The 12,966-nt window shown below is 34.3% G+C and overlaps 1 protein-coding gene across 2 annotated transcripts in view; it reads left to right on the top strand.

The window, feature by feature from the left end:
* LRP1B (LDL receptor related protein 1B) overlaps positions 1 to 12,966 on the top strand; it is a 1,593,459-nt gene that overhangs the window by 752,294 nt on the left and 828,199 nt on the right. For both annotated transcript variants that reach the window (XM_032479383.1, XM_032479382.1), the window contains exon 7: positions 12,733 to 12,895. In XM_032479383.1, coding sequence (XP_032335274.1) covers positions 12,733 to 12,895 — 163 coding nt within the window. The remainder of the gene's footprint in view (positions 1 to 12,732; positions 12,896 to 12,966) is intronic.

The raw sequence follows: 12,966 nt of genomic DNA, 5'->3' as shown, positions 1-12,966 counted from the left end.
CAGTCTAGCAGAGCATGCCAGGCAGAAAACAAAAAGATTGCTTATTCTTTATACACTTTGCTTTTGGATTAACCCCATTCACTGGCTTTTATCTTCCTTTTATTTTGCCTGTTTCGATATCAACCTTCGCTCATTTTCCATTTTGAACCTCTGCCTAGATCCACTAAATTAAATCCTTGAGTGGATAATTTTTGAATTCTAATACTTTACGTATGTCTTTTATCAATCTTCCTTCTTAATCATGAGTTAACAATTCTCTAATAATCATGTAATATTAATAGATGGCATTTACTATTTATTTTGTGCATTAAAAATTCTACACTTAGACCTCTTTGCCACCACATGAATTGTAGATATGTGTAGTGTATGTAATAGTTCATAGATAAGACAATGAGCTTCAATGTATGAAATAAATTTTTTAAGTTAAGAAACCTTGATCTCTTAATAGATACTAAGCAATGACCTTTCGTAATTATGAAATAGTCCTTACTTACTCCAGCGCAGCCTAGGAATATCATAGTCTTGAGTGTTTCACAAGCATCCTCTATTAAGTTATGACCAGACAACAATGATCAGGCTGTGTCCCTATGGTAAATACAAATGTAGTCTTTGGACGAAATAATCAACCGGTAATAGTAGAAGTGCTAGTCTTAAACAGTCTCAGCTCATAGTGAGTCTTTGTACTTAAAAAGATGATTATAGAACCTGGCAGCAATACTCTCAGACTACACAGTATCACATAATGGTGTAGAAATCATCGTAGAAACTTGGCATAGTTTATTCACAAGGCATATGCTTCACTATTGCATTCTTAGGAATTTTCCTCTACAGTCATCTTTCTCTATCTGATTGGTGAAACATCATTCACGTTGCTTTAATTTGCCTTTCTGTGAGTACTAGCGTAGCTGCCCACTCCAGTGTGAACTTAGATGTCCACCTCAATCTCTCCAACTCTGCTAGAGCGGTCATGATGTTCCATTACCTAAAATCCAAATACAAAATTTTTAGTACCTTCCCATTTATCTCAAGATAAAATGAAACTTCATTATATGGCTTCTCTGGGAGGCCTCCACCTTGCCTCTCCCTACTCAAATCATATGTTGCACCTAAAAAAAAGTACTAACACTTCATTTAATGCACTTTATTTTCTTATTTCCATGTGTTCTGGTTCTTCACCACAGACCATAGATTGTCATTTCCTATAACCAAGCATCTCTTATTCATTCTTTAAGGTATCATATCCTTTCCAAAAGTTTTCCAGTTGAATTTAGCAGCCCTTCCTATGTGACCCTTGGACATCATAGTCAAATGTATTATGTTTTAACTGTGTATTTACCTGTCGGTTTCCCAAATAAAGGGTGACAACTCTAAGTTAAGGATGTGTGTTTTATTCATCTTCAAATCAGATTTTAGCAAAATGCCTATTTATTCTAGAATAAATGTTGGTTGAGCAAACCAAGGTAACAAAGGATGAGGAGTGGAGAGTTAGAGGGGACAAGGTTAGAACCAACTTCTGGAGAGACCATGCCAAATCATTACTAGGGACATTTAGAAAACCAGTCTGCATTATGACTAAGTATGATCTGATCTGAGTCTAGAAAATAGCCTCACATGGTAATCTTGGCGTCCTTGTGATTACCAGATTTGTTGACCACTAGCTTTTATTTGGCTCAATCTCTGACTTCCCCAGGGTCAGGAAATGTGCCTATAGATTTTATTTTGGGATCTAACCTTAATGACAAAGGAAACAACTTGATCAGAATCATTCCAGGTCTCCCCACCCCCAAGGCAGTGGTAACTAAATAGTACTAGAGCCAAAGCTGTTAAAATAGAGGGCAATTAATTCTTAGTGCAGAAATCAAACAGAACAACATAGCTTGAATTTTAACCCTTTTCCTCCTCTCAGTCTGATTGAGCTTTTTCTTAGAAAAGAGCTTCGATTATCTTACATTTAGTTTCTTGGGTGTATAAAATAGTGGATGTGCTTCCCATCCCAATCCTATACATTTAGTTATTATCAAGAACCCAGCTGCTTTGGGGATAAGAAGTAAAGAGCAGAGTCAGGATGTTCTTTGTATCTCTCAACCTCTGAGAAACTATGGTAGCTACCTCCAACTGAGACACTCATGCAATGAATTCTTCACCAGAGATAAACTATATTCAGCAATTGACCAGTTTGGGTCCTAGCGTTTCACTAGAGAAAGATCAGACATTGGTCAGTGCCTAGCTGAGAGACGCTGAAGAAGAAGAAATGGTGATGACCATCCTAATCTTATAAATTAATGAAATTTTGTATTAAATAAGATAAAAATGGAATAATATTTTACAATCGAGATTTCCCATTCCTACCCCCCCCCAAAAGTTGCATTGTTGTTGTTTTGGCTATTTAGAATCCAGACTTTTTGATCAGCATATCTTGTGGACATCTGAATTTTGCAGGAAAAAAAAATGTGACTATACTAACTAGTTTTACATTATTCCCGAAGAAACATCTGTGAAGATTCCAAACCACATGCTCCATATACTAAGAATACTGTAACTATTTATTCTCAGAGATAACTTTTATTAACTGCTGTTTGATTATGAAAATACATGTTTCATTAAACTCTTTATACTTCTTAGAAGCTTCTCATCTTTTATTTAGCAAATTTATGTAAAAACTTAAAAATAACTTTTTCTGAGATATAATTGCTGTATGTGTGTGTGTCTGTGTGAAGCTAGTTATTACAGTGCATTCTTGCTGGGATCTGGAATTTTAACAAAGTGATCTGACCACCCACTGAGAGCTAAAAAAAAAAAAAAAGGCAGTTAATATCAGCAGAGATTTTGATCTGAGAGCACATAGGTAGAGAACTTACAGAATTTCCTGCATGATACCATATGCTCAATATGGTAGGCATTGGTATTAAATTATTCCTTACTTTTTACATTAACATTTGATGAATTTATACTTTGACATAAGTAACCTATTCTAATTGACAATTGGTACACAACCTTAAAAGGCTGTCTGGGTGCCTAGTTAAAAAGAAAAGCAAACATTTTTTTAAAACTCTAGAGTACTCTGTTCCTCTATAAATTGATCTTTACTGTCAGTTTAGTTGCCAGGCTGCAAATAACTCAATTACTATTTTAGTGTCATTTGGCAACATACTTGAAATTCATCAAAGCAGAAATTAGAGATGTGCTAAGCTTCAATTATTCATATTCAGTTTTCTATGAATTTGATAAAATATATTTTATACGTACACTGGATACAAATACACCCCCCCTCCAAATTTTGTTTTTTGCCATACAGGATTTTTAAATCATTATTCTCACAGTATTTTTGTCTAGATTCACATTTCTATTTGTTGTATTAATGGATTTTAATTATTAAAATGAGAATGTCTTGATGATACCATCACAGTACCATATACCACATAGAACATAATATTTAGCAGGTTTACTTAATCTACCAGTCTGCAACTTGAAAGAAAAGGTGATCTTTTCATCATGAATAACTCCTGAAGTATATTTGAAATCCATGATATTTACTTAATGAAAGTAATGTTTCTATTTTGGTAAACTTTATCTTGGCAGAAGAAAGAAGGAAGTGAGGGAAAAGGAGAAAACAGATGGAAAAAAGGAGAGACTACTTTTGTTGCAAGTAGCCTAGTAAAATAACTTCTGATTTAATACGTATTTGATAAATTTGATTATTTTCTTTTTAGGTATAATATTGTAATTACTTATCTTCCTTCTTTCTTTTCATTTTATTTTACATTATCTTAAGGGATTTATGCCAAGTAAAAACAAACATTTTCTTCTCGTATTTCTTCACCATTGGAAGACTTTAATCTTGTAAAGACATTTATAAGATTTTAAGCACTTATCATCAAATCTAAAGACAGTGAGCTGTAGGAGCCAAATTAAGCAAGATAACACAACTGGCATATATAGCATTCCAGTTTTTGATTAAGGTTTGTTTTTTTTTTTCCAGGCTATAACATCTTGTGATTTGTAGATTTGTTTTAGCACTAAGTTTTGTATTTCCCTCACCACAATATTTGGGGTGAGTTGATACGGTCCTAGCTGAGTCATTAACTAACTGTGTGACTGTATACAAACAAATAATTTTAAAATAAAAGAACTTGTTCACAGAATTGCTGGAATCCCTCCCAGATCTAAGCCTACTTTCCCGTTCCATTCCTTTCCGTTTGCTTTTCTTATTCTGCAGGGATATGTGTGTGTGTGTGTGTGTGTGTGTGTGTGTTCCTCCCATTTACTTCTTTTTTTTTCTCCCACCTAATCACTCACAGTAGATACATCTTAATCATTGTATAGTATATTTTCTAAAATACATTCCTTGGGACACCAGTTTTCTGAAACATTCTTGGAAGAAAATGAGTTCATCATTGTCACATGAGTTTAGGAAATTCTGCATCTGTATAATGTTATTGGAGATTTATACATACATTAGCCTATTAAATATTATGAAGGGTCCTTCAGTAAAGTACCTATTTTACTTTGTTTAATCCAAGATTTCCTTTACTTGAGTACTGAACACTTTATTGGTATTTTTATATGTGTGTCTGTGAGTGCATTTTTGTGAGTGCTTGTTTCTAAGGATGTGGTATGAATGTGTGTATATGTCTAATACATATTAACAACCCAAATATCTAGTGTTTTATGTTACCCACTTTGAGAAATACTGTTTTAGAGGTCTTAAGGAAAATCACTCAGATTGGATTCTCCCATCACTTTTTAATATATTCACTTTCTCTGAGCTAAACCTGTAAAGCTGTGTATGTACAGAGTTACAGAGATGGTAACAACAATCTTCTAGCTATTTATTCTCAAGAGCCCAACAACTTTTAGTTTGTACCCAGAGGGTTATGAGAGTTATGGGAGCACATGCCCTGAGACTCTGGTGACAAAACCAGAGACTGTTTCAGTATTGTAGTTTAGAGGCATTAGATATGCAACAAAGATTTGGTCTCCTGTGAAGTTCATGCCAGAAAAGAGCCTAGCTAAAACATGAATTGTAGTTGAGGGTGGTAACAGAGTGTATTCTGTTTATTTATTTTCTTTTTATTGAAGTATAGTCAGTTACAGTGTGTCAATTTCTGGTGTACAGCACAATGTCATATACATACATACATTCATTTTCATATTCTTTTTCATCAAAGGTCATTGTGAGATACTGAATATAGTTCCCTGTGCTATACAGAAGAAATTTGTTTTTTAGTCTATTTTTGTATATAGTGGCTAACATTTGCAGCTCTCAAAAAGAAGAGTGTATTCTGGAACTCACTTAGAAATGCAGCCAGTGTCAAGTAACTTCAATTTAATTACAACAAGTTTTCCATGAGCTAGACAAGAGTACGGTGACAGAACCTCTCAATGGTCCAAGAATGGTGTCAAATGATGAGATGGAGAACGATTTTTTAAATGTTAATGAAATAGGTTTCTAGATTCAAAAATTACATATTGTGTTGAAGACACATTAACAGGTATTCCAGTTGTTAGAAAGGCAGAATTTTGTAGTGTAGCCCTGATAATTTTCTGAGTACCCCACAAAACATAGAAAGACTAAACCTGAGGTCTGTGGAATTCCCTTCGCTTTCATTCTGTGCTTTTCAAATAACTTTTCAAATTTGGTTTCTCAGATACCGTAATTCTAGGAAGGAATTTGTTAGGATGGCATCTTTTAGTAATCGTGTCACTGGAAAATTCTATCAGTAGTTGTAAATTAACATTCTGTGAATTGGCATTCTGGTTGATACATTAGTCTCCTGGGAGTCTGGAAAGCATGAAATAATTTCCCAAAGCCTGATAATCTTTTGGTGAGGAGCTCAAATAGGTTTCCTGGAATTGCAAATCTAATGATGAGGTCTGTGCTTAAAATACTCTGTCTTTATCATCTTAATGACAACATTTACTTGGTAAAATAATATAACGTCTCTTGGCAATTTTTGTTATTTTAATGTGAGAATTAATCTGTATTGTTTTATCTCCCTGTTTTAAGATATTATTAAAGAAGATGTATCTATCCACGTATATATGTGTGTGTATATTAAGTATAATTATTTAGTCCAGTTTCACTTAAAAAAAAAAAAAAAGCCAGCAGTTACAGTATATTTCCAAAACTGAATGGTGGAGGTCTACATACTACTAATTAACAATGAGACCTATTTTCCAACAAATCTGTGATTTAAAGCATGCCCCCAGCTGTACTAGAGAGTGTTATTACCCTTGAGATGTTCACACAAAAAAAACCCAGTAATATTTCTATAACCAAAGAAGATTTGATTTTTAGTTTTATGTTGTTAGGAGATACTTTTTGTTCATTGAAAATAACAACAGCAACAAAACCTTGTGGCTTGGTGGAACAGTTCAACTTGTCAGAACTGGTGAGAATAACTTCTTATCCAGATGAAATACCTCACTTGGCCTTAAGACTTAGTTTGGTTGTTTGTGTTGTTTATTTAAAAATATATTGCTAATTTGTTTGGAATCAAACTTTTCTGTCAAATTTTTCTGACATCAGAGTATCGGTCCAGATTCTGAGCAGTGAACAGAAATCTCACTGTTTGAATCAGGAAGTACTTTAATACAGCGTGCTCTTTAACTTGTTGGATGAGACAAATCGGAGAGCTTCCTAGACGGTGCCTTGGGAATGGCCTCCAGAATAACACTGAGCTTTAGGAGCTACTGTCTCTAAGGTCTTTACTACAGCCAGCTGGAATCAAGGACCCACGACTGCTGCTGCTGCCGCTGCCACCTCCAGATACTCTGGAAACTGGAGACGGGTCATCCACAGCTGCCATCCAGGGACCAGGAAGCTTGCGTTGAAGCCATGGCCACTGTTGCTGGTACCCACACCCTTATCACCCAGGATGCTGAATGGTAGACACTGAAACACTACTCCAAGCGAACATGTTACCAGCCATCACGCTTGCCAGTCCAAAAAGTTAAAACGAACAAGAAAATAGCTCCACTCTCACTTCTGCTTCCAAAATTCAGAGTGTACATCATTTAGCATCCAAAATTTTTGCCTCAAGTTTGTGTGGATAATGTAGATTTAAGATTTCCAATCTCTCCTAATGGACAAAAGATAGAATGAGATTAGTGGAGCCAATTTTGAGTATCCACCAAAATTTTTTTTTGTATCTTTGTCAAGAATCATTAATATCAATTCTTTCTTACTAGGAATTCCTTTTTGCTTTCTCTTTGTTACTTATAAGTTCAGAAACAGCAGTATAGAAACTGGTTGTTGCCGTGTTTTGTTCTCCTTTGGGAATTAAAAAAAAAAAAATCTCCCGCTGAAGCGGCCACTTTGTGTATGCATGTATATGTGTGTTTGTGTTTGTGCATGTGTGTGAATAGTTCTCGTCACGTTACTTTCATTCACAGTACATCACAGTGTGGTTTCTCTGATTTTGTATCTTTCCTTGGAGTCATCAGTTCACTTAAACAAAAGACTCCCGTGTATTCTCCAAGGTGCCCCATTAGACCTGATCTATTGTTTGTCTCTCATCAAGTAATTTCAGAAACTCTTCAAGTATTTCATCATCCTTTATAGACATCAAAGAGTCATGTCTGGCAGAAAGAAAGATGGCATTTGGATTTAAAGGAGTGCATTATAGTTGTAATTATTTATGCAGGTTTCCCTTGGCAATTATATCAGGTATTAGATAATTTGTGCAAAAGACGTTTGTTCCTAAAATGCAGATAATTGAGGCAGTATGCTCATGATGTATGAATTATGCAAATAATCATCTCAATGTTACATTCAATTCTGTATGTTTAGTCTGAGCTTTCGTTTTGAGTCTCTCAGTTAATGTCTTCCACCCCATGTCAATGGGATGATATGCACACAATTTACATGGGACATCAAGGTAATTATTTTGATAAATTCAAGCTGAATCATCTGTGCTTTCTAAAGTTTTTATCTTGAATTATGGGAATTCAGTTTATTTTTTATAGTTCATATTGAATATACTTGATTTATTTGTAAGCATCATTATATAATGTTAAAAGTATTGAAAAATGATTCTAGCCACACATACAACAAATACTTAGAATTTTTTATTGAAACTTTAACAAGAAGCATTACTTTATGATTAATAATATTGATATTTTAGATTGGTTAGAGATGAAGTTGTATTAGCATATGAAAACCAAAGTTTTAAAAATACGTATTTTTCATTTTTATTTCTATTGCCTGAGTAGACTGCCCTAGAAGAATGTTGCTAAGGTTTATGTCAGAGAATGTTTGCTTCTGGTTTCTTCTAGGAGGTTTATAGGGCCTTGTCTTATATTTAAGTCTTTAAGCCTTTTCGAGTTTATTTTTGTGTATGGTATGAGGGAGTGTTCTAACTTCATTGACTTACAGGGGCAGCTGTCCAGTTTTCCCAACACCACTTGCTGAAGAGACTGTCTTTTCTCTGTTGTATAATCTTGCCTCCTTTGTCAAAGATGAATTAACTGTAGGTCTGTGGGCTTATTTCTGGGCTGTCTATTCTGTTCCATTGAGCCATATCTGTTTTTGTGCCAGTACCACACTGTTCTGATTACTGTAGCTCTATAGTTTTGTCTCAAGTCTTGGAGGGTTTTTCTTCCAGCTTCATTCTTTTTCTTCAATATTTCTTTGGCAGTTCTGGGTCTTTTGTGATTATATATAAATTTTAGGATTACTTGTTGTCTCCTTGAGAAATGTCCCAGGTAATTTGATAAGGATCACATTAAATCTGTAGATTGCCTTGGACAGTGTGGCCATTCTAACAATATTAATTCTTCCAATCTAAGAGCATTGGATATCTTTCCATTTCTTTCAGTCATCTGTAATTTCCTTCATCAGTGTTTTGTAGTTCTCCATGTTATGTCTTTCACTTCCTTGGTCAGATTTATTCCTAAGTGTTTATTTGAGGGTGCAATTTTAAAAGGGATTGTTTCTTTACTTTCTTTTCCTGATATTTCATTGTTTGTGTAAAGAAATACAACTGATTTCTGTATGTTAATCTTGTATCCTGCTACCTCACCGAATTCTTTAATCATCTCTAGTAGTTTTTGTATGGAGCTTTTAGGATTTTCTATGTATAGTATCATGTCATCCACATACAGTGACAATTTTACCTCTTCTCTTCCAATTTGGATCCCTTTTTGTTTATTTTTCTTACCTGATTGCTGTGGCTAAGACTTCCAAGACTACGTTGAATTGGACCTAATTAAACTTAAAAAGCTTTTGCACAGCAAAGGATACCATAAGTAAAACAAAACAACAACCTACAGAATGGGAGAAAATATTTGCAAATGATGTGACTGACAAAGGTTTAATTTCCAGAATATATAAACAGCTCATACAAGTTAATAACAACAACAACAAAAAAACCCAATCCAAAAATGGGCCAAAGACCTAAACAAGCAGTTCTCCAGTGAAGACATACAAATGGCCAATAGGCATATGAAAAAATGCTCAGTATGGCTAATTATCAGAGAAGTGCAAATCAGAACTGCAATGAGGTATCACTGTCACCTCACACTAGTCAGGATGGCCATTATTCAGAAGTCCACAAATAATAAATGCTGAAAAGGGTGTGGAGAAAAGGGAACCATCTACACTGCTGGTGGTAATGTAGTTTGGCACAGCCATTATAGAAACCAGTATAGAGATTCCTTAAAAAAACTAAAAATAGACTTATCGTATAATCCAGCAATCCCACTCCTGGGCATATATCTGGAGGGAGCTCTAATTAAAAAAGGTACATACACCCCAATGTTTATAGCAGCACTACATATAAGAGCCAAGACATGGAAGCAATGTAAATGTCTATCAACAGATGACTGGATAAAGAGGTTGTGGTATATTTATACAATGGAACACTACTCAGCCATAAAAAAGAATAAAATAATGCCATTTGCAGCAACAGTGATGGACCTTGTGATTGTCATTCTAAGTGAAGTAAGCCAGAAAGAGAAAGAAAAATACCATATATCACTTACATGTGGAATCTAAAAAAACAGACACAAATGAACTTATTTACAAAGTGGAAACAGACTTGCAGACATAGTAAACAGTCTTATGGTTGCTAGCAGGAAAAGGGGTATGAAGGGATACATTTGGGAGTTCAAGATTTGCAAATATTAACTACTATATATAAAAAAGATAAAATCAAATTTATTTTGTATAGCACAGTGAACTATAATCAATATCTTGTTATAATCTTTAATGAAAAGAATATGAAAATGAATGTATGTGTGTATATGTATGACTGGGACATTGTGCTGTACACTAGAGATTGACACAGTGTAACTTACTGTATGTCAATTTAAAAAAAAAGTAAAGAAATTCTGAGTTCCCATAAAGTAGCCATTTCAAAGGAGCAGTGAGGGAAAAATCCTCGTGACTTTGGCTTAAAGATTGAATAAAAGGCAACTAGAGAAATATAAGAACAGGAACATGTTTAATTTCTTTTCCTAGTAACAGTAAAGTAATAAGGATCTTACTAAAAATGTAGAGACTTTTTTGTAATGTCACAGAATTACTAGTTACCTTCAGCAATTTCCTATGAACTTTGTTATATGTCATCAAAATGGAAATGAAATCCTGAATCTGTTGTCTAGAAAATTCACCTCTCTCTTAAAATGTTCAAATCATTTTAGTTAATTTATTTACTTCTGTCTATCTATCGACTTGTTTACTTGAACTTTTTTGTTTGATTGCTTTAATTCTCCAATCTTAATAAAAGTCACACTAAAAGGAGACAGAAACTTCAAATATAGGGAAAGGAAACAAAACCAATTCCCATAGTTACTAAGTGTCTGGCTAATTATCAGTTTCTTTAGTGAGACCTTTCTGCTTCAAACTAGGATGGCTGTTAACAATACCTATTGTTTCAGTAGCAGAGAATCTTTCTGCAAGGAACCAGCTTGGAAAGAAGGTGTGAATGTTGTCAAACAGCTCTTTTGTCTGAAATTACAATTACATAGACTAAACCAGCTGCATGCCTAGCATGAGAGATGGGTCATTGAATGGACTTTGGCACATACTTTATCTGAACTCTAGGTATTTGAAAAGACATTTGAAACAGTGGGTTCTGTTCTCTAGCTGATAGAATAATACAAAAAGACGGAAAAACAAAGCAAAGTATACATCGCCACATGTCTGGAGACAGAGAAATAGTTCAGATTTTTAAAACTCCTGGCTGCTGAACTGGTCCTTATAATTTGTGGAACATTTAAATGCTTATGTTTCCACAAAATCTGTAATTCAGAAATGAAACTATAATTGATGGGCTGAAAATCTGTATCCAGTGAATTGCAGTATCTACTTTCTGCTTGTCCTTGTAGGAATTGCTAGAAAGTCCCGCAAAATTGCTGCTTTCCCTACCTTGCTTTGACAGTATATATACCATTACGAACGTAATGATCACACACACATCTATGTTTGTCTTTCTGTTGAGAGGTTATCAGTTCACTGTAGCAACATGCTACTAAGAAAGTTCTGAAGCATAGGGTAGGAAGAATATTTAGGTTCAGATTGAAGAAGGAAACTACTTAGTGAACCATAGATCCATAGTAAGTTAAAACAAGGAAGTATCAAATTATAATTTCTAATAGATAAAAATACAACTGTCATAAAATTCATGAATGAATATGAACCAGAAATGTATTTATGACATCACTGTGGGAACCAGCCCAATATTAATAATCTAAGAACATTAATGAAATGCATAATTATAGGCATTAAAAAAAAGAATGTTTAAATGAGATTTATACTTTGGTATTAAAATGATCAGTGGCTCACAGGCTAGGAAATAGTAACCTTTGGCATTATTCTTTCTGTTAGAGAAATACCAACCATTTAGCATGAAATTTCAGTGTATAGTTCTGATTAAGTAGAAAATACTCGTCAAAAACATACATTCCTCTAGAGCCGCCCTATCCATATGAGTCTCTAGCTTCCTACATTGTTTTAAATTTAAATTGAATTAATTAAAATGAAATACGATAAAAGATTCAGTTTTCCAGTCACACTAGCCATAAGTTAGGTGTTCACTAGACACAGTTGGTTAGTCATTACTTCATTAAACAACATAGACATAGGATATTTCCATCATTGTAAAAAGTATTATTCAATAGCACTCTTCTCCAGAATTATCGGTTGTTGAGCAGTCCTGTTTTACAGTCCCTACACATGCCATCAAAAGAGTGCATCGCCTCTTCTTTTGCTTTATTTCCAAGTATTTGATATTTCTTGTAAATAAAATGATTTACAGCTCTCCTTTTCCACTCTTCCTTTTAAAAAAAAATAGAAGATCTGAAAATAAAGGTTTACCTTTAGTTCATGAAAAATATTTACTCCTCTATTTACTAAAGCATTTAGCTGTCATTGAACCCGTTACACCCGTTGGGTTAAATGAACCATTTTGGACAAATGCAAAAAACTAGGAGAAATATTTTGTTGTAAATACCTATTCTTTAGGATTTAGAAACTCTTTTCCCTTTTGTCTAAGCCATCCTCAGTCCTTCGGTAGTAAAAAGAAAGATATCAAGAGGTAGTCATTATTTTACAGAATAATTAAACACTTATTTTGGCATAGCAAGAAATTGTCTTTGCAGTTTTCATCCTAAAACTACCTATACTTTTGAAATATCCTCTGTGGTGATTTGGGCAGACTTATGTACTCTTTGGCTTATAATACTGGATTTGCTCCTGTGATTCAGTGGTTTTGTGTGTTTATTTTTCAGATGTGCAACAAATGGCAATTGACTGGCTCACGAGAAATCTCTATTTTGTGGACCATGTCAGTGACCGGATCTTTGTTTGTAATTACAACGGGTCTGTATGTGTCACCCTGATTGATCTGGAGCTTCAGAATCCGAAGGCGATAGCAGTTGACCCCATAGCAGGGTAAGAAATTCTTCTTTATTTCAGTTTGATCTGACATGGTTTCCATTGGAAAAAAGGAGAAAACAACAGAA

Source organism: Camelus ferus, chromosome 5, assembly GCF_009834535.1.
Source record: "Camelus ferus isolate YT-003-E chromosome 5, BCGSAC_Cfer_1.0, whole genome shotgun sequence".
Taxonomy (NCBI): Eukaryota; Metazoa; Chordata; class Mammalia; order Artiodactyla; family Camelidae; genus Camelus; species Camelus ferus.
Note: the sequence above shows the minus strand (reverse complement) of the source record. Positions and strands in the feature narration are given on the sequence as shown.